Below are 22,060 nucleotides of genomic sequence, written 5' to 3' on the forward strand. Positions count from 1 at the left end.
ACTCTGTAACCAACGGCTAGACATATCAGAGAAACTCTATCGACCCACTTCCTATACCAACACACAAGCCCTCCCCACAGACGGCGCCAATTGTAGGGACGCGTTTCGTGGCGGACCGTAACAGTGTCGGGTTCGCACGTGAAAAGGCCCCTAACAATATCATTTGTAGAACGTGGGTTTGGAAGGCTAGGCCTTGGTTGATAGGCGGTGGGTTTTTCACGGTGTTCGTACCAGTTTAAGTTTTCCTACACCCCTGGAGTCTTTCTCCTGGAGGTGGGCTGGGAGGCTCAGGTTTCTGGCCATTTTTCCCAACTCCCCTGTTTAGGTTACTTATTTTTCCTTTTATATTTGCCTGCGTTCATTGTCCTTCATCCACGTGTAGGGTCAATCTTTCTAAGGCTGATACTTGTCCCATCAGCCCATATTCAAAGTCGTTGGGGGTGGTTGTAAAAGCCAAAGAATGCGGCTTTGTCAGGTTCAGAGCATTGAATGGCAGTAAGGGCAGCTTTCCCTGGATATTTTAGATCTCTTTTCCGAGTTTCAGTTTTATACCATTTTTACCCTTCTTTACGAGGGGGAACTTTGGGTCTGCTGAGGACTGAACTACCCTCGGCGGTACTCAAAGTCTATTTCGTTGAACCTGGGCCATAATCCTCCTCGACTTGGCCCATAAATCTTTTACACCCTACAATAATAAATGTTGAAGTACAAATATAATCCAAATTAGTTTTTAATTGTTATCTTATTTTGTATAATGTTTTCAATTTAATTATCTTAATTTTGGTATTAAATGACCTACACTTCGCATAATGAATTCTTGTTGGTCAAAGGCCCAGCCACTAGACCACCAATCTTAATATGCATTAGAGTTCTTAAAATTCAAATACATAAATAAAAAGTTAAAAAAGAAAAAGAAAAAAATAATGTCTCAAGTAGTATGGTATCGACCTCAAATTTGATAAGAATAATTGAATAAAGAATAAAGTGTAAAATTCATATTTTACACTATTCAATTCAAGATTGCTATACTAATTTTTTACTTAAAACTTAATATATATATTTATTTTTACACAATTATTTAATTTTGACAAATTATAAATAATAAAAAAATAATAAATTCAAGTAAAGTGACATAAAAGAGTCTATCAATCACATAACTGGGTTTAGTAGATGGTAAAAGCTGTGGTGGCATAATAACTCAAAAATTAAGGTCATGCGTGTGTGAGTTGGATCCTGTTTCTGTTCTTGTCACAAGGAGACTAGAAGCAGCCAGTCAAGACACGAAGGCTGAAGCAAAGCAAGTCATAATGACAGATTTTTCTGGCCGGCTTGAGGTTGAAAGTGACAACATATAAATCATTCTTGTCTTCAGGTAAAAAGACAATGGCAATGCTCCTTTTAAGGCAGAGCAAGTTGATGAGATTCTTGAAACTTTGTGACAACGATGTCATTGACGTTTTCTGCTTTTTATATTTGATAGAGAAACGTTGAATCACACACACTACGAAGTGATTGGAATCGGTGCAATTGTTAAATATAATTGCTTTTTTTTTTTAACGATTAGACCGTACCATTCATTCAATTCTCTCACAACTCTTTTTTACTTTTTATTCATTTTTTATATTTAAATCTCAACAACCTTATCTCGATCTGAAGTGACGAGAGAGTAGAGAAGAGAGTCAAAGATTCGTAGCCTTGTTTCGTTGTCCATCATCTCTATCCGATTCTGCTGTTTCTTGGAGTTGAAAGTATTTCAAATAACATTTGCAGGTTATTTGCTCCATCCTTTCACTTTTTTTTTGGGGCAAGATAAAGTTAGCAAAATATTGATAATTTAGTAATTTAATTAAGTTCATATTTTGTAATGAGTACTTCTGATTTTTTTTTTTAAATTAAAAATTTTACCTTGCATATTCGGTTTCCAATGTTTTTATAATCAAGTAATTTCCTTTAAGAAGTATTAGGAGACTCATGATTTTTATTTGGTGTTCTTTCTTTTATTAATGGAAAGTAGACGCTTGTGTATCAGTAAGTTCAGTAACTTCATTTATTTAGTAAAATTTAAGCACATATCTAATTAATGTCAAGTAAAATTTCACAACATGTTGAAAGGACTGTATGAAATGATAGACACTTTTTATGGATCACTTTCTTTAACATCATTCACGATTGGGCCTTCAGCTTCTTCCTTCCTTCTTCTTCTCTTTATTTATTTATTTATTTTATTTATTTATTTTTTAAAGATAAAATATTATTTTGATTCCTTAAATTCATTTTTTGTTTTTAAATTATTAAAAAGTTCATCATTCATCTTTAAACTATTGAAAATATTTTATTTGTATCCTTAAACTTTATTATAAGTTTTTTTTTAATTCCTAAATTATTATAAAAAGTTATTTTTTAAAAAATATTTCTATTTTTGTCTCTAAACTATTGAAATAAAAAAGCCTTTACAAAATTTAGGTATTTAAAAAAAAGGAACTTTTTAAAGTTTAGCAACAAAAAATTAAAATGATCAAAACAATATATTGCCCTTGTTTTTATATAAACAACGTTGGTTTTTTTTTTTTTTTTTAAGTTTTACTAATGTATACCCAGCATATATTAAGTTACTAACCGAACCCTTAAAAGAATAGAGAGTTACATTTTCTTGTGCGTCCCATATATATATTTAATACACTTATGTTACCATAGAATAAACAAAGGAAAAAGAGTCTAGATAAAGAATTATATAGAAAATCCAAATATGATTTAATTAAAAATAAAAAATAAAAAGATGCTTGGCGTGGTTTAAAAATATTTTCCAAAAAACGTTTATATTTTTTTTTTGGATGTTTAGGATTGTTTGGATATCGTTTATTTTGCTGAAATTGAAAAATTATTACTGAAAGTATTATAAATAAAAATAAAAATTTGTTGAAATAATACAATAAGGTCTATAAATAATAACAAAAATAAATTAAATAGTAAAATAATTTTCATTTTTATTTCTAACTCAAACCCACACTTAGTGTTACTTTAACATCGATCTTTGTCAAACCATAAATATTTTTGGTTGTTTACGAGTATAAAACGTTAGCATTTTCCACAATGACCCCTCCACGACATCCACCCACCCACACCACCATGGAATCCCTCTCCACTCTTGCCAAACAGCGAATTTGCCAAGATCTTTGCTTTTTTGACAAACCCCCCTATGCTATTGAGTTATTTCATTATTTTATTAAAAAAATAATAATTTGGTTAAGTTTTATTTGAAATATGTTAGAAATGAACTAACAATCTGTCTGAATTGAAAGAACCCAATAAATTTTGGTTATATTTTGTATGAAATACTGAAATAGGTGCTATGTGTTTTATTTATTTTTGGACTTTAAAATTGATTTGTTGTGATATTGATTTCCTTTTCACTGTAGTTTTTCTTCCAAGCCAAAATTTGAAATTATTTTCTAGAGCATTCTCATATAAAGATAAAAATTTATGTAACACAACGAAAGTAAGGAAAAATCTACCATGCATCGGGTGCATGGTACAGGTATATGAGGTCTAATCCCATGTGAGAGGTAGGATATGTCATTTGTGCACCCGATGCATGCAATAGTAATACCTGCTCCAAAAGCAGGGCTACGGACCATGGTCTTCCTACGGTCCAATTCAGAACCCATTAGTGAAAACGTGGACACTAAAGTGAAAATAATGGAATGACCACTATCATTTTCACATAATTTTCTTTTCAATATTTAATATATTTCTTTAATAGAGATAATCAAATTTAAATAATTCGTTATTTTTATATTTCCAATGTTTTTCAAATCAATTGTGGATATGAAATTTTTTAACTGTTTTGTAGAACGTTTGTCAATGTTGAGATGAGTTTTGCTACGGTTATTTTACTTATTCACTTGAGACTTATCCCGGCTAGTCAATGTTGTTTTTGTCACTAGAAGAAAGAGGTTGACGGATTCAATTGAAGAATGTGAATTGTGAACGCAAGGACTTGATTATAGAATTTCCACTAGTCCTGGACATGGATCCTGATCAGTTGATTATAGACATTACACAAACGTACGAGCCCGACAAGCACAAGTGTTTCATCTACAAGGTTCCCCCGGAACTCCGCAAAGTAAATCATGATGCCTACACTCCAATGCTAATTTCAGTTGGCCCATTTCATCACGGAGACGAAAAATTGAAGAACATGGAAAAACTGAAACTGAGATATTTCAAGGATGCCTGTCGTCGAACCAAGAAAAGCCCGGAGGAGCTTGCAAGATGCATTGGAAAAAACGAAGAAACTATTCGTCATTATTATGCGGATAGTTTTGATATCAGCCCTAAAGATTTCATTGCTCTAATTCTTTTGGATTCTATTTTTATCATTGAGCACTTGTGGAGGACTAAGCGAACCTCGCTAAAGAGTTGTAGCTCAAATGGCACTTCCTCTCCTCAAATAGAAGGATGCTTCCTAGACGAGCAAAACCCAAGGCTAAGCTACTCTATCTTTCAGGACTTGATATTACTTGAGAATCAGGTTCCATTTTTTGTTCTCGAGGACTTGTATAATTCTGCCTATGGTGACCTTCCTGATCAACATACAACATTCCAGCAAAATTGTCACAAAGATGAGGATAAGTCCTTTCATAAGCTTGTCCTTGATTACTTTTTACATTTTTGGGAAGATTTCGGTTTAAATCGCTCTTCTTATGATTGCGAGAAAATGTTGCCTGGTAAGGACATGCAAATCAGACATTTTATTGATTTCCTGAGATATCTTCTCCTTCCATGCAAATGCGCTCCGAAATGTGGTAAAAGTATTAAACGTCTACCTTGTGCAACAAAGTTGGCTGAGGCAGGAGTGGAATTTAGAGAAGTCCCAGATAGATTCTTCCATGATATTAAGTTTCAGAAGAGTTGCTTATTGGAGAAATGTCCATGTTTAAATTTGTCCTGGCTCTTGAGTTGCTTTCCATGCTTCAAATGCTTGGAGAACATGCAGCCTATCTTGGAAATCCCATCCTTTACAGTAGGGGATGCAACTGAACGTGTCATCAGAAACGTCATGGCCTTTGAGCAATGTCATTATCTAGGGGAAGCTTACATCTGTAATTATATTGTGCTATTAGATCATCTTATAAACACTGCAGAAGATGTGGATTTGCTTGTTGAGAAAAAGGTTCTTGTTAACTGGCTAGGTAGCAATAAGGCAGTGGCAATTCTGATCAACAGACTTTCCCAACAAATTGTAGAAGGTAATCGTTCCCGTTACCATGATCTCAGTAAACAACTTAATGGACACTATGAGAATTGTTGGAACAAACTTATGGCATCCTTCACAAGTCTCTATTTCCGTGATTTTTGGAGAGGCACCGCAACTGTTGCTGGAATTTTGCTCCTATTTTTCGCCTTTATGAATTTCCTTAGGCCTTTTGTCTTCTCTCACCGCTGAAAATCGGTGGTTCAGTGTTAATTTGTTGGAGACTTGGAGTGCTTTCCTTCTTGTTGCTTTAGCTGCATCTAGACTTTGTAATAATGCTTTGCTACTAGTTTACCAAATGTATTCGATCATGTTGTAAGTTTGTGATCGATGTCGTTTGGAAACATTATGGACTGGAGACTCTGTATTTTAGCAAATAAAGCTCGATCCTCTGTTATCACAAATTCACAATGAATCCTATGACATGTATCCTAATATCATTATTGATTATTCCTGTTCTATTCTGAAAATCCTTTATTTCATATATAGCCAGTTTGTCGGGCCATTCGGTTCGCGAAATGCCGAAATGTTGCAAACATTATGACAACATTACGGAAACGTGGCATATTACGACAGTTGATTTGTTTATATATATATATATATATATATATATATATATATTTATATAATATTATGGGAATATAACTCAGTCAGAAGACTGAAATAAAATTGATAGTAGAATTAAGTTACAGTGGTCAATATGCATCCCTACGTTTAGCCTAGGACAGAAATTCCTCTATTTTGTGTTAGCTTAAATAACAGCCATATAGGAATCGTTTCGGCCATACAAAAGCAAATACCGAATTCCAGTCAACAAGGTCTTGTTTGGATTTAGGGAGAGATGGAAGCAAGGGAGAGTAGAGTAAAGTTGATTAAAAATTAAACTAATTTTTAGCCAATTCTACTCTCCCTTCCTTCCTCTCAATCTAAACCGACTATAAATGAGGATCAAGTCAAGACAAAATTATAAATTTCTTTGTTAATTTTTATTTATTTTTTATTTTTTATATAAAAAACAACATTTTCTAAATTTTTGAAGGAAAGAGGGTTGAGAAGAAGAGGGTTTTGTAAAAATCAGATCTAGAGACTATTCTATCACCACAACAATAAGAGCATTGATTCTCTTAATCTCCTTATTGTATGTCATCAATACATATCATTCATATCACATTAAATATGTTCATCAATAAAAATTATGAAAACCACACTTGAAATTTTGTCGTTATGACAAACTCTAGTCAACATAGAATTTTCAGGACTTGTGTACATTGCAAGAGTTGCTTCTTTTCAAATACAAAGAAGAGCCACTTTGATTGTGATGATGGATCAGTGGCTTGGTGGCAGAGCCGTTGATGAGAAATAGGGATGGCCATGGACCAGGTTTGAGTCAGGTATATTCGAACCCAACCCAAAACTTGTACTATGGATACTTGGATCCCGCTAGTTTTTTTGGTTGTTTTTTAATTATTAAAAAAAAAAAAAAAACTTATAAAATGTGACTTTCCATTATGAAATAACTCGAAGGATGTATGAAAATAAATTTTTTCCAATTGGTCCACATCATGAAATGCTAAGTGATAATTTAAGACAAACATTTACTATTCAATATCTAATGACTAGTAACATTTGGAAAAGCATGTTCTGCGCATAAGCATTGTTAATTAAGATCTAAAGCATGCTGGCTCGGTTTCGAGAGCATTGGATTTCTAATGAATCAATATAAAATTCTTTCTTAGCTCATTAAAGAGGTCACAAAATAAATACCACTAACTTGGGGGCTACAATTACAAAAATAACCGTGACCACTAGCATAATGTTTCTATACAACAAATTATATAGCAGATCCCTTATATAGTATGATTAAATCAATACTTGCACGTAGGCTTTGATGAAGTATGTTCATTTAAAAGCCCCAACAAAATTATTTAACAGTATGATTGAATTGCCTTTGTCATTTTTCACTAGTCTCTTTTTATCCTATGAGTCTGTCTATCTTTGTCTTTTTTGCTATGTTGCACGGACACGGACACAGACACGGGAATACGGCAATTTTTGAAAAATAAGGACACGACATGGCGGGGACATGGGGGTTAAATAATTAATTAAATTTTATATTTAGGCATATTTTTTAATATTTTTAGACATAAAATACATTTATGTCTAGAATTTAAATTATGTAAGAACTACAAATAAGTAAATTAACACTCAAAGTAGTACAATAATATACATAAAATATTTAGAGTACGAACCATAAAAGGATAGCAAGTTCAACATCAAACTAAAAACATAAAAGGATAAAAAGTTTTAAACTTCAACATTATCATAGAACAACAACATCATCATCATCAACATGGTCATCATTCTCAACAATACTTGTCTCCATCTCTGGCTCATCTAGTGTGAGATAAGCAATCTCGAGCAACCTAGGTCCTCCAAATGGTTCATCCCAATTATCTCCACCAATGTCCCACTTCTTGGATTCTCCTGTAGTGTACTTGGGCCTCCTCCTTAAAAGAAGTCGAAGATTAGAATGAACAAACACTAAATCTTCAGCACGTTTAGGAGTAATTCTATTCCTCCTCATACAATGGATGAAGCCATATGTACTCCAATTCCTCTCAGCACATGATGATGAGCAATGCTATCCAAGAAGCTTTAGAGCGAAAGTTTGAAGCACCAATAAACTGGACCCATAAGTTGACCACCAAAGCATTGGATCATATGTCCACCTATCCTCCATGTTATCATCATCATAAGCCTTAATTCCTGAAAACAAACCAAACTCCATATTAATATTCTTCCTATCATCAGGATCAGGAAAGATCCTTTTGAGGCACTTGTTTCTCTCCGCTGAAATTTCAGCATCCTTATGTGGCACAACACGGCCTTTGACTTCCTCAATCCATTGATTAGTGTAATACCTAGTTAAAAGCAAATAAATAAGTACAACTAATGAGTTTAGTTTATTTGTTTGGAAATTCCTAAAGAATATAAACGAAAAGATTAAAGAGATAGAAAAATTACTTCGGATTCAAGGAGTGGGCTAGGCAATGAAGTGGTGTGCAATTTTTAGTCCACCGTTTAATGAGTATATTGTGTACCACATCATAGAATGGAGACTCCTCATAGTCTTCCTTGCCTTCATGCCGGTATATTTCTTTCTTCACATTTTCTATCATGGAATCCCACATTTCATACACCTTATGGAGAATAGGTGCATCCGTGTCAGCCACTCGAAGCATCTCATAAATAGGTCCTATGAATCTCAGAATATATGCAACCTTGTCCCACCACAAATCATTCAAAACATAATCCCTCATAGTTTGAGCTTTGCCTACATCATCTTCTCCATATGACATCCATTCCTCACTAATGACCATATTTCGAAGATTATGTTTTACTTGAAACAATCTTGTAAGCATGATGATTATTGAAGCAAATCGTGTTTCAGCAACAGCAAGTAACTTCAAAGGGGAATATGAATTAAAAATTGCTAATCTCATAAAATGATTTGTGATGAAAATACAAATGAAAGTTGCCTCATCTGAAACTTGTGCAATCAAGTTATATTCATTATATGCAACCTCATTCTGCAAAGAGTTTTTAGGTGCACATATATTCCTCAAGGCCAAATTGAGGGTATGCACAACACAAGGTGACCAAAATATATGAGGATATTCAGCTTCAACAATAGATCCTACAGCCTTCATAACAGATGCATTATCAATAATAATTTGGACAACATGTTGATGCCCAACCTCACCAATGACCTTTAGAAACAAGTCAGCAATGAAGTGCTTGTCTTTGTATTCTTTGGTACCATCAATGGATTTGATAAAAAGTGGCCCTTTCTCTGATGTAGCCATAAAATTGATAAGTGGCCTTTTTTGTACATCTATTCACCCATCACTTACAATGCTTAAACCCTTTTCTTTCCAAGTGTCTTTGATTGACCTCAACAACTTCTCAATATGTGCCCTCTCTTTTTGCGACAGAGTTGTTCTTAATTTATTGTAACCCGAAGGAATATAGCTCGCTAAATTATTATTAGCTGCAAATTTGATCATCTCAATCCAATACGGGTTCTTAGCAAAGTGAAAGGGTAAACCAGCAGAATAAAATGTCCTAGCAATAAGAGAATCTAATTGCTCTCGACATTGATTGTTAAAAGCCCTCTCCAAAGGAGAATTCCCAACCCTTTTTTTTTTTTTTGGAAAAAATGAATGACTTGTAGCTGTACTACTCTCCCTACTGAACAAATTAGGAATAGTAGGAGAATCAGTTAGTAAAGACACTAGCTTAGGTTCTTCAATCTACGCGAAGATTCCTCATACGCATCTTCTAATTTCTGCATTTCATTCTGATACTCATCTCCAACCTTGGCACATGCTTGTATTCCAAACTTGGACAGTTTTAACAAGTGCGCCTTCACCCTTGAATAAGACCCCTTGAAAGTTTTTTCACAATAGTTACATTTGAAAGAAACACTCCCACCACCAACACTTGCATTTTCTAACCTAGTAACATATTTCCATAGAGGAGCAGCAGCTGTCTCAAGTGATGATTTTTCACTTTCATTTTCAGTATTCATTTTAGTAAAATCACCTACAATATTTAACTTTAATAAATAAATAAAACTATAGCAGGACACACAAAAACAAATTTATAAGTTATAACTAATATTAAAAAAAAAAAAAAAGGACAGAGGGCACCCACAGTAGCAGTTAAAAAAAAAAAACGCGTTATAACTTATATAAATATGTGAGTAACGGTATACCCACCCATTCACCAAAATTAATATCTGAAGAAAAAAAAAACCCAGAGAGAGAACAAAGAAGAGAATCAAGAGATCAGACCTATTGTTCTCGCTGAGAGAGAGATCGAGATCGGAAGGGATAGAGGATAGAGGGCACGGCGTCGACGTCGTAGCTCGCCGATCGGCCTGATCTAACTCCGACGAGGGACAGAGGGCAGCGGCAGCGACATAGGGAGGGTTGAGAAGAACTTGAGATGTGGTTTCAAATTTCAGTCTAAGAGACTCTAAACTTGCTTTATTATTTTAGGGTTATCACAAAAGCAATGGTATTTGTAAGTCCACCTGTCAAAATTTGTGATTTTTTTTTCACTGCTGGCATGCCGGACGCGTTGGAGCCGTGTTAGAGAAAAAAAAAAAAAAAAAAAAAAAAAAAAAAAAAAAAAAAAAAAAAAAAAAAAAAGACACCACCTGACACCGGAATCCGGTGTCCAACACATGTCGGACACCAACACGATGCCAAAAATGGCATGTCCGTGCAACCTAACTTTTTTGAACCCTTGCTGAACTAAACTCCATACTCTGCAATGGGAATAAAACCAGAGCCCCATCAACCCTTTGTATGCTGTATTTCAATTGGACATGACGATAATCGTATTATTAGTACATAAAGCAGTACCTGCTTACAATCAATAAGTAAAGGTCACAGGGCATTGATCCCAAAATACTAGAATATACATGCTTGCTTGACCATAGAATCAATGCTTGAAACCAAAGAAACAACCGGACTTTAAATAAAAGGAGTAAGATGGTTTAAGTTGAAGACATTAAGATGATGAGGTCAAAGAAACACAAGTAAAATGACATGGTAGATTTTGATTCAAAACATAACGATCCATTGAAACATTATAATAACAAACAGTTCAATCACCACCCAATTTTAGTTGCTGGAGAACAAAGCCAAACAGGGCTTTTTTTTGGGTGTGTTTCCCAGTAAACAAAAAGACTCAACAGCGCCAAGCTAATCAGTAGTGTCGGGGTCCAGGGAAAGTTTTTTGCTTTCCCTGGTCTGCATTAACCACTTCTTCTTTTTAATCTTCTAAGCAGGCAATCTGGGCTATCAGTGTAAGTTTCATAAATTAACAAACCATAGTTGAAAGATCTGAGATTTTTTGATATGACGCTCTAATTGTTTCGGTGATAATGCTTTTTTAGAAAATGACTAATTTTCCAAAAAAATATTTTTTATAAAACAATCTCATTTTCAATGTTTGGTATCAACCATAAATGAGTTGAAAAGTTATCTCCTAATTTTCCTTATTCAATTTGTTGTAAGACAATTATTTTCCAAAAAAAAATTGGTGAAAAAAATCTCTGAAAGTAAGTCATACATTTTCTATTAACCAAAGATAGTGTTAGGATTTGAGTTTGTAGTGTTGGCAAACCGTGATAAAAAGTAAGTCTCATTGAGTTAGAATGGTGTACTTTCAAGTCCAAGACAAAAAACTTGTGAAAGAAAGTCAGATGCAATTTGGTTCTCTTGATTGTTGTTTGATTGCTCTCAATTGTTGTTCGATCGGTTGAGAGTCGCAAATTAGCAAACATAAAAAGCCCATAAATTGACTGTTTCAAGCCCAAATCGCAATCCCTTTTTTGCAGTATTTAAAGGACATCATAAGCTAACCCTAGAAGAGATTTTAGAGAGAGAACAGTGCATCTTGTGCCTTCAATTGTAGATCTAGGGTTTTTGTACCCAAAGCTCTCAAAAAATCTTCTACCGGCAATATTCTTTGAAGAAACTCAAGATTCGGTGTTGTAAAAGTTGCTACATACAAGATCAACTATTTCTGATGGTCTTATGTTTTGAGTGAGAACTTAGAGTCACAAATGTGGGTATTTGTGTGCGACAAATTCAGATAGAAGAGTCGTAGATTCGAAGCTGCATATGATCACGTGAGTAAGTACTACAAGAGGTTGCTTTAGATTTACGGAAAAATCTACCACAAAAATTCAATTCTATCATAGTGAATTTGTTGCCTTAAGGATAATTTAGATTAAATCATCTCTAGGTTTTTTTCCTTGAAACTGGATAACTTCATTCATTTTCTTGGGTCATCATATCACTTGTCTTCTTTACTTTTTTGCATTAACTTGGTTAATTAATTAAGTAAAACAATATGAGTGTATAGGGGTCTAAACGAACTAACAAGTGGTATCAAAGCGAGTTCGTTCTGAATTGGATTAACGTTCTAAGCGAGAACCTTGATCCCTGTTGTCATGGATAATTTTAAATGTCTTTCTGCTCATGTCTGTGATAATTAGAATAAAAAGGACACTAGTGCTTCTGTTGATTTTATTGATGCTTGTGAAACTCTTCGTAAGGAATTATATAAATCTTTGAAAATTGCTAAAAAATTCAAGGAAGAGTTAAAATTGGCTAATCTTGAAAAAGAAGAATTGATTGTGAGATTGGATTAATCTAATAAAAAAATCAATTTCTAAAAAATCAATTTTCCTCTCAGGATGAAAAGATGAAAAGTTTGGAAAAAAAAAGTTAGTTGAGTCTAAAGCTAAACTTGAAAATTTGTCTAATGTCAAACTTCTTGTTGATAATAGGTTTGTTTCTATTTTTTTCCTCTTAAGCCTAAAGCTGACTGATAGTTTTTAGACCCCTTAAACAATTGATTAAACCTAGGTAATTAGCCAAGTTGTTACTTAATCCAATTAAACAAGTCTAGGTTATCACAATAATAAAGATCAAATCATACAAAGCAGCAGAAAATAAATAACACAAGATATGATCACCCAGGAAACCAAACCGGTAAAAACCTGGGGAGGATTTGACCTAGCTATCCTCAAGGTAAACTTGAATCCACTATCTTGAAAGAATCGAAGTTCATACAAAAGGACTTACTAGCACCCCCGCTTGACTTCCAAATGCTACCAACCAGTAGAACTTACTGACACGACCACGTGCAAACTCCGAATCTACAGACTTCTTCTTTCTTGGATTCCCACCAGCTACAAGCACCCCCGCTTGTGTATTCTTTACGCTTTAATGGCAGCAACTGAATTGATCATCAAGGTGTAGAAAATATCTCCTCTTTGAAAACCGTAAGTTTGTGTAAAGGAAAACTCCTCTAGATCTCACAAGAGATTTACACAAATCGCAATATGAGCAACACTAAAACGTGGCTAGGGTTTGCCTTTTATACTTAGGACAAATAAGAAACCCTAAAAACGTTTTAAAACAAATAGGGCTGAGTTGGAAAATTCTGCAAAAAAGCGATCTGCCCGAGCTTCGATCAGTCGAGCCTAAGTTTCGATCGATCGAGCCAGGCCGAAAGCCACAGTGCTTCCTGCTTTAAACTCGATTCCAACTTTACATTGACATACAACTTTGAGCTAGCTTTAAACACTTCTAAACACATTGTTTTGATCATAGTTTGCCAACAATACAAATTAGAGTTCTAAATACATAAAATCCTAAACTTTAGAACCTAACAAACTCCCCCTTTGGCAATTCGTGACAAAACACAACTTAGAAGCTCAAAGTTTACAAAATGAAAAGCCCTTTACAAAATAATGCTCATAAATCAAATTCAATCCTAATTACTATCCATCAGTTGCAAGTGTAGACAGCAGCTCAATTGAATCAACCTGTATATTTCCTGAAACACTAAACAAAATGCATAACTGCATGTGTGGAAATAATACAAGTAAACAAAATAATTTCTTGATTTCAAACAACACACAAATAAAGACATATATCAGTGAATAATTCATAAATATAAATCAATAAGCAGTTTGAAACAAGAAACAAATAAAGTACCAACAAAAACATAAAACTCCCCCTAACATGAATATCCCATCAAAAACAAGGTAAGAGCTAAAAATGTTAAGTACACAGTGAAGCACCTAGATACAATCTAAAACTCCACAAGCTCCAACCAAAAACAAATAATCTCCCCCTGAAAACAAAAACCTACAAGTACTCCCCCTTTTTGTGACGGAATGCCAAAGGGCAAACAAGATATCCATCATCAAAAGGGAGGTGGTCTAAACTGCGCCAACTCCACATGCAAGGCACGGATCTCATCAAGTACGTCCACCAAAATCTATCCTTGAGCCGCCTGAATAGTCAAGACATGATCCAACGTACGACGAATGTCTGAATCATCCGAAGTAGTCGATGGAGGAACAGCAGCATCAGCAGCAGCAGCAGCACCTGAAGTCTCAGCAGCAGCTGTACCTGTAGAAGAGGGAGGAAGGGGAACACTACTAGATGACGCACCTCTAGGACGAGGAGGAGCAACTCTCAACTGAGCAGTCTTCTAACGAAGAAAGGTGGCACCTATGGGAGCTATCACATGAACAGGCTCACCTGACGGAAAACCATCTAGACCTAAGTAGAGTAGAATCCTATGAATGAAAATAGGATGAATCAGCGCATGCCCTACGGTAGAACTCCTATGAACCTCGTTCAAAGAACGAAGGAACAAGTGAGGAAAACTGATGGACGCTCCAGAAGCAAAGGCGTACAAAAAACACACATCGCTCTAAAGGGATGGTGTGGAAGTGAGAGATAGGCCACAAGGAATGACACGCAATCCTAAAGAAGAGATAGGCAGTTTCGGTAAGCTCAGCGGACGTGATTCGAGGATCAGAACCCCACTAGATAGATGACCCAATGATGTAAGACATGACAACATCTAAAGAGGGTGACTCATCATAGGGATAGTCAGCATCCCGAACAACCGGCATCCCAAGAGCCTCAGCCACTACCCGAGGGGTAATGGTGAACTCTACACCTCGTATCCAACTCCTAACTAGGGTGTTGGAATCATAGACGTGACAAGAGAGGTTCGAGTAGAACTCTCTAATCAGTGCGGTCGGAGGTGGATGATCTATCTCTACGAGAGACAACCAACCCCTAGACTCAAAATTGGCCCTAATGGCCGGATCAAGCGCATCTAACACAACAGCTCGCTCAGACTACATCTTACGCCTACAGTTCAAGGTGTCATAGGCTTCTCTACACTTATCATTCTTAAACAGCTCTACTCTAGGTGGAGACTCAGAGGAAGTGGAAGTGGTCCTATGAGCTCTAGTTTTCCTAGGCATGGTGCTAAGATAAGGATCAAAACACAGAGCAAAAGAACAAAAACCACAAAACCAAAACCAAGGGCAGACTGCAAGTTAGCACAAAAACAAAATAGAAACAAAATCTATATGATGCATGAACAAGTTTAAATGTCATGATGCATGTTCTAATGTAGTGAATTAAGTAAAAAAGGTTCAAATTGCAAAATTGGCTTGCACATTAAGGTTTTTAACACAAAAACCCCCAAAATATAGAAACCACTTGATCAATTTAAAAAAAAAAAATTGACGAATTGATCATTACACATGATATAATAACAAAAATAATGACCAAATACATCTGTAGGGCCGGGAAACTTGTGATCCGGCCCACAGACTATCCGGGCTCAAGGCCCGTGCCGAGGAGGTAGTGTGCCGAGGACGAGTGATCAAAGGCCGAAGGGTTAAGGGGAACAGCTGAGGACGACCCTGTCCTCGGCACTCCAAGGCTCTGATGAGAAGAGCAACGTCTTAGTGAAGGCCGCCCCCGAATAATCCCCTGAAGGGGATGTGAGTGGAATAGGGCCCACATGGAGGGGCGGTCCAAATAGGTTCAAGGAAAGTACGTCCCCTCCATATTAAATGCACTGGCCAATGTTCTGATCATATTAATGAGAAAAGACGCTTGGACGGTGTAACCTTGGTCCTCACGACTAAACAGAAAAGTAAGATGGGACAGGAACAGGACTAAGTACCTGCCTGACCTATAAGTGGATGGCTAAGATCAACCAAGAGGGACTATATAATGTAAAAGTTGGTGTGGAAAGAGGGGGTTGGGAAAAATGGCCAAAAAACCAGAGCCTCCCAGCCCGCCTCCAAGAGAAAGACTCCTAAGGTGAAGACGACTTAACCATGTATGCATATAACGTAAACCCACCGTTTGGCGACCAAGGCCTAGCCTTTCAAACCCACGCTCTACAAATGATGTTGTTTGAGCCTTTTTACGTGTGAACCCAACACCGTTACGGTCCGCCATGGATCGTGTCCTTACAACATCAATTTGAGAAGCCAATTTCATCAATTTAAGCCAATTTGACAAAATCCCCAATTCGGATCAAATTCAAAACCCTAGAATTTCTAATTTTTCAAAAATCACAAAATTGATCAAATTAAACCATAGGGAACATCAATATAACATCATGGCATAAAAACCCATTGATCAATTACACAAGAATAGGCTTGAATCATCAAAAACCCCAAAAAGTTTGAAGATGCCGAAAATACCCATGATAATGCATGAAATCAAGAAATAAACTTGAAAAAGAAGGGCAAAAGGGTCTTACAAGCTTCTAAGGACAAAAACCTTGCAAAAAACTTGAAGGAAAACGACAAAAATTGACTGGTGGAGCCAAGAGCCAACGCGGAGAGAGAGAAAAGAAAAGAACTATTTGAAAAGTAAGCTTGAAAAAGTCCAATTCTGCCTTTTTGAAAAACCTGATTCACGAGTTTCGATCGGTCGAAAATCAGCCTTGACCGGTCGAAACAGACAGAGACTCCCTCTCTCAAATTTTAAAAAATTTTAAAAATTTTGATCGGTCGAAAAATAGAATGGACCAATCGAATCAGGTAGAGGCTCACCATATTTTTGAAGAAAAACACAATTTTTGAAAAACAAGTTGATTTAACTCAAAGCATTGAAATTTAAGACAAAAATGCATGAGTATGAGATGATATGATTTTCCAAACAAGAATTTTAAGCGCAATATTCCCAAAAACAAAAATTTTTCATTCTTCACAAATTTTCAAGCAACAAATTTAGTTTGCACATAATTCAAAGTGATTGCAAAAACTTGGTTGGTCAGACCATAAATACACACAATAACATGTACAATATTTAGCAAAGAGTAACTCGTGTAGTGTGTGCGACTAGCAAAGACAAGAGATACATGTGAGGTGATATGTGAATAGCAATCAATCACAAAGTCTACAAAATTCATTACAAAGAATTTAAAAGAGACTATCACCTAAAGAGTTACATCATATAACTCCCACATCTCCTAGATCATAAGCTTGCAATCATGTAAGTTTCTTGTATTTATGCCTCATAATATACATTCCAATTTTAAGTTTATGTGAGTTTGGCATCAAACCTAATAGTACACACCAATTAGATTTTAAGAATTAAGTACTTTTACCGAGGCTTCACCTTATGTTCTTTTTGTGCATGTGCTACACTTTCTCGAGCACAAAATCTTATGATATGCACTAAGGTGTTCATGATTGGCTAGTGAACAGTGGTGAGATGGTTATTTATGCCTTTCTCTAAAAGTTCAAGTCCAACATTTAAAAACATGTGACTTCAAGATTAAGACATAGTAATCAAAAACCATACACATCTTTCCCACACAACATGCACTACAAATCTTCAACTAGTAGAGTGCAATAAATAAGCTCATCAAAGCTAAACAAGGTACAAAGAACATGTTATGTGAAAATAAATTGAACAACCTTGTTCTCAAAAACCAAGAAGAATAGTGCAAAAAAAAAATGTGCTTCCTTTTTCTTCCTTTTTTATTTTTTTTATTTTTATTTAATAAAAAATAAAAAACACCTAGAATGAAATGCATGAATGTTATGCTATGCAAATCCTAGAGACAAAAAAAACAAAACCAAAGAACAAAGGTCACAAAGGGTAGAGCAATGAAGCACAAGGACCATGTCAGAAAGACTCAGTTAGGTTGAGTCTTTTGCATCCAAAACTTTTTAGATGTACCACGAGCATTGGAGTTCTTATTCACTTGAGAATGATTACCAACTCCAGGATTGGAATAAAGGTTTAAAACCTTTACTAAATCACCAATAAGTACCATAGGATCAAGTGCTTGAGGCACAGGTACTTTTGGTTTGTTTGCTCTCTTTGCAGCTTGTAGCTTGTAGCTTGTAGCAATTTGGACGTATGTGTCCAGTCTTTCCACAAAAGTGACAAACCCATGCAGGTTTATCATGTGTCTTGTCCTTAGATAGGGTAGGCTTCTTAGGCTTAGATTCTTTCAGATTAACCCTAATCTTCCTAGATGATGAACCTTCTAAGGGTTTAGCAACCTCACTCACAGAGGGTTTGACAGTCTCACTCACTATCTCACTCACAGAAGGTTCAGAAGAAAAAGATGAAGGAACAAACTAAGTGGAATGGGGAGCGGACACACAGATGCTATCAACATAACCTAAACCAGTTTTGTCAGAAGATGACTTTTGAACATTCAGCATTTGATCAAGTTTAGAACTAGCAAATCTAGCAACAGATAAATCAAGTTCCAAAGATTTAACTTTATCAAGCAAAAGCATGTTTTCAGTTTTCACATTGTTCAAAAGGTCATTAGCATCAAACAATTTAACAAGCAAATTTTTCTTTTCAAGCTCAAGAGATTCAATTTTCTTTAGGCCAAGTTCAACATTCATAGCATCCTTTGCAGCAACTTTGCAAAGTTTGTTATAGGCCTCTTGAAGATCTGCATCTTCAGAGAGTTCCCTATCAGAAGGGTTTCTTCAACAGATATGCTCTCATCAACTACAGCAGTAGCAGTGAAAGTAATGAAGTTTCCATCCTCATCACAATCAGACTCATGATCAGAAACTTCACCATCACTAAGGGTTACAGTCATAGCCTTACCCATAGACTTCAAATAGGTTGGACATTCAGATTTCATGTGTCCATATCCTTGACATCCAAAACATTGAGAGCCCAAAGAATTATTGGAAGATTGACCTACTCTTTCTCTAGGTTTATCATTGTTATTAACCTTAGTGGGATCATGTTTCCTAAAATTTCTAGGTTCAGCAGTGTTTGTGCCTCTTGCCTTTCTATTGTTATTCCTGAGAAAGTTTCTAAAGTTCTTGGCAAGATAGGCAATCTCTGTAGCAGAGAGCTCATCATCAAATCCACCACTATCAACATCATCAACTGACTTAAGAGCCATTGATTTAGATTTGGTAGTTTTGGGTAGATCCAACTCATAGGATTGAAGAGATCTTACAAGCTCATCAACAGGGATGAAGTTCACATCCTTGCTTTTAGTAATGACAGTCACCTTGGGTCTAAAGTCTTCAGTCAAAGATCTAAGAATCTTCCTAACAATTTTAGGTTGATCATAGATTTCACCCAAGTTAAAAGCAGAATTAACAATATCATTCAATTTAGCATAGAATTCATCAAAAGATTCATCATCAGACATCCTAATGCTTTCAAATTTAGAAGTCAATTGCTGGAATTTATTTATTTTGACAGCCTTTGTGCCTTCATGCACAGTTTGGAGGATATTCCAAGCAATATAAGCGATCTCAACATTCGAGATTCTCTTAAATTCCTCCATAGAAACAACATTAAAAATCGCATTCATAGCCTCTGCTTCTTTCTGAGAAGTTTCCCACTCACTAACAGGAGTAGTGGGGTTCTCCCATCCGTATTCAACGGAGTTCTACACCCTCTCATCAATGGATTTTAGGAAAGATTTCATCCTTACTTTCCAGTAAGCATAATTATTCCCATCAAAGTGAGGAGGAATAACTAGAGAAAGTCCATGTTCCATGACAACAAGGGTCAAGGATCAGCTCAGTGATCAAAGGATCAACAACAAAAGAGCTACCCGCTCTGATACCACTTGATAGTTTTTAAACCCCTTAAACAATTGATTAAACCTAGGTAATTAGCCAAGTTGTTACTTAGTCCAATTAAACAAGTCTAGGTTATCACAATAATAAAGATCAAATCATGTAAAGCAGCGGAAAATAAATAACACAAGATATGATCACCTAGGAAACCAAACTGGTAAAAACCTGGGGAGGATTTGACCTAACTATCATCAAGGTAAACTTGAATCCACTATCTTGAAAGAATCGAAGTTCATACAAAAGGACTTACAAGCACCCCCGCTTGACTTCCTAATGCTACCAACCAGTAGAACTTACTGACACGACCACGTGCAAGCTCCGAATCCACGGACTCCTTCTTTCTTGAATTCCCACCAGCTACAAGCACCCCCGCTTGTGTATTCTTTAATCTTTAATGGCAGCAACTGAATTGATCATCAAGGTGTAGAAAATATCTCCTCCTTGAAAACCCTAAGTTTGTGTAAAGGAAAGCTCCTCTAGATCTCACAAGAGATTTACACAAACCGCAATATGAGCAACACCAAAACGTGGCTAGGGTTTGCCTTTTATACTTAGGACAAATAAGAAACCCTAAAAAAGTTTTAAAACAAATAGGGCTGAGTTGGAAAATTCTGCAGAAAAGCGATCTGGCCGAGTTTCGATCGGTCGAGCCTAAGCTTCGATCGATTGAGCCAGGCCGAAAGCCACAGTGCTTCTTGCTTTAAACTCGATTCCAACTTTACATTGACATACAACTTTGAGCTAGCTTTAAACACATTGTTTTGATCATGGTTTGTCAAAAATACAAATTAGAGTTCTAAATACATAAAATCCTAAACTTTAGAACCTAACACTGACAAAATTTATATTCTTCCTTTTAATAGGAATCATAAAGAAAAGGCTTAGTTTGTTAGGTTAGATAAAGGTAAAAGTTCTGATATAGACGTTGAAGTTTCTAAACCTGTGTCTAAACCTACTGCTAGAGTACAAAAGAAATGTGTTTTTGTGCCTACCTGTCACCTTTGTAGTGTTGTTAGTCACATTAGACCAAATAGTTCTTTGTTGATGGAAAAACCAAAATCTGAGACTAGATTTGTTGTTAGGAATATTATTGTTCCTAAATTTGTTCCTGTTTGTCAGTTTTATGGTGTATCTGGTCACATTCGTCCTAACTGTCATAAATTGAAATTTAAGCATTCTGTGTTTTAGTCTAGGATATGTGATGATATTTCTCTTTCCATAAGTCCTAATAAATTGTTCTATATGTTTTTGAAAAATTTAAACTTTTTGGCTTGTGAAAGGAAATGGCAGGACTTTGGTCTTTCTTCAAAGAATTGTGTAATTCCTCAAATACACTCTGCTTCTCATGGTTTTTCACCTACAAAGCCAAACACTCATGTGTATGGATGAGAAAAGACTTTCTAAGGTGTGTGTTGTTTACTTGTCCTTGATATAATTCTTTCAATTATTTGTGGCCTTGTTTTCTTTCGGTTTTTGGTTGTTTTATTTTCTTAGCTTATTTTTTTTATAAAAAAAATCCGAAAACATTGAAAATTTTCAAAAAGACAAAAATATTTTATTTTGTATCTAGTTTTAATTTTCTTAAGGATTACATGAATTATAATATCTCTCTCTTGACTTAGAACATACTTGACGTTGTGGAGAAACATGAAATGTATGTGGTGTATAACTATGTGCATAAACTATTTTTTATTTTGGATGAGTATGTACTAGATTGTACATGTACTTATGGGTTAGTTAAGAAATTGATATTTCTTGTTTGTGTACCCTCTATAGCTTAGTTGAGTATTGTCATGCATTACTTTTGCATTATTTTCATTTAGCACAATGTGTTTTTTTTTTTTTTTCATCGTTGCAATAGGAAAATTCAAAAAGTATTTTTATTTTTTTTATATTACACACCACCAAGTGTGTAATTAAGGTTGGCCAATGAAATTAACATTCCATGATTGTGTACCTTGTTTAGTTTTGATGAGCTATTTTTTGTACTTAACAAGTTTGTGCCATGTAGTGCTTAATTGTGTGAGTTGTTTATAGTCTTTAAACAAACAATATTGATTTTGATGTCACATTTTTTTGATTGTAAAGACTAGAATCTTAGGAGAAAGACATAAAGAACCATCTCACTACTGTTACTCGCCAATCATGAATGCCTGTGCACAAATCATAAAAGTTGTGCTTAGTGAAGTGTAGCACTTACACAGCAAGATAAAATGAGGTGTTATTCAAAAGAAAAAAAAATGTGTAACAAGGGTATTTCTTTTCTATCTCCTATATGCTCATGCATGATATCTTTGATTGAT

General features: G+C 35.3%; 2 protein-coding genes across 4 annotated transcripts; one reads left to right on the top strand and one right to left on the bottom strand.

Moving 5' to 3' along the window:
- Positions 1–1,513: 1,513 nt before the first annotated feature.
- Positions 1,514–5,658, top strand: LOC115983537 (UPF0481 protein At3g47200-like). Of its 3 annotated transcripts, none has more exons than XM_031106243.1 (2): positions 1,514–1,770; positions 3,945–5,658. In XM_031106243.1, exon 2 carries the CDS (start codon positions 4,028–4,030, stop codon positions 5,444–5,446), a length of 1,419 nt encoding a protein of 472 aa, XP_030962103.1. In that variant the 5' UTR covers positions 1,514–1,770; positions 3,945–4,027; the 3' UTR covers positions 5,447–5,658. The 3 variants fall into 3 exon arrangements, with proteins under 3 accessions (XP_030962103.1, XP_030962105.1, XP_030962104.1); XM_031106245.1 differs by having other exon boundaries at positions 3,948–5,658; XM_031106244.1 differs by having other exon boundaries at positions 1,514–1,748.
- A 1,916-nt stretch (positions 5,659–7,574) lies between these two features.
- On the bottom strand, positions 7,575–9,120 carry LOC115985060. The gene is made up of 3 exons (XM_031108030.1): positions 8,279–9,120; positions 7,984–8,175; positions 7,575–7,761 (listed from the first exon to the last, which is right to left on the bottom strand). Exons 1-3 carry the CDS (start codon positions 9,118–9,120, stop codon positions 7,575–7,577), a joined length of 1,221 nt encoding a protein of 406 aa, XP_030963890.1.
- Between the last annotated feature and the right edge of the window lie 12,940 nt (positions 9,121–22,060).

Source organism: Quercus lobata, chromosome 4, assembly GCF_001633185.2.
Source record: "Quercus lobata isolate SW786 chromosome 4, ValleyOak3.0 Primary Assembly, whole genome shotgun sequence".
Classification (NCBI taxonomy): Eukaryota; Viridiplantae; Streptophyta; class Magnoliopsida; order Fagales; family Fagaceae; genus Quercus; species Quercus lobata.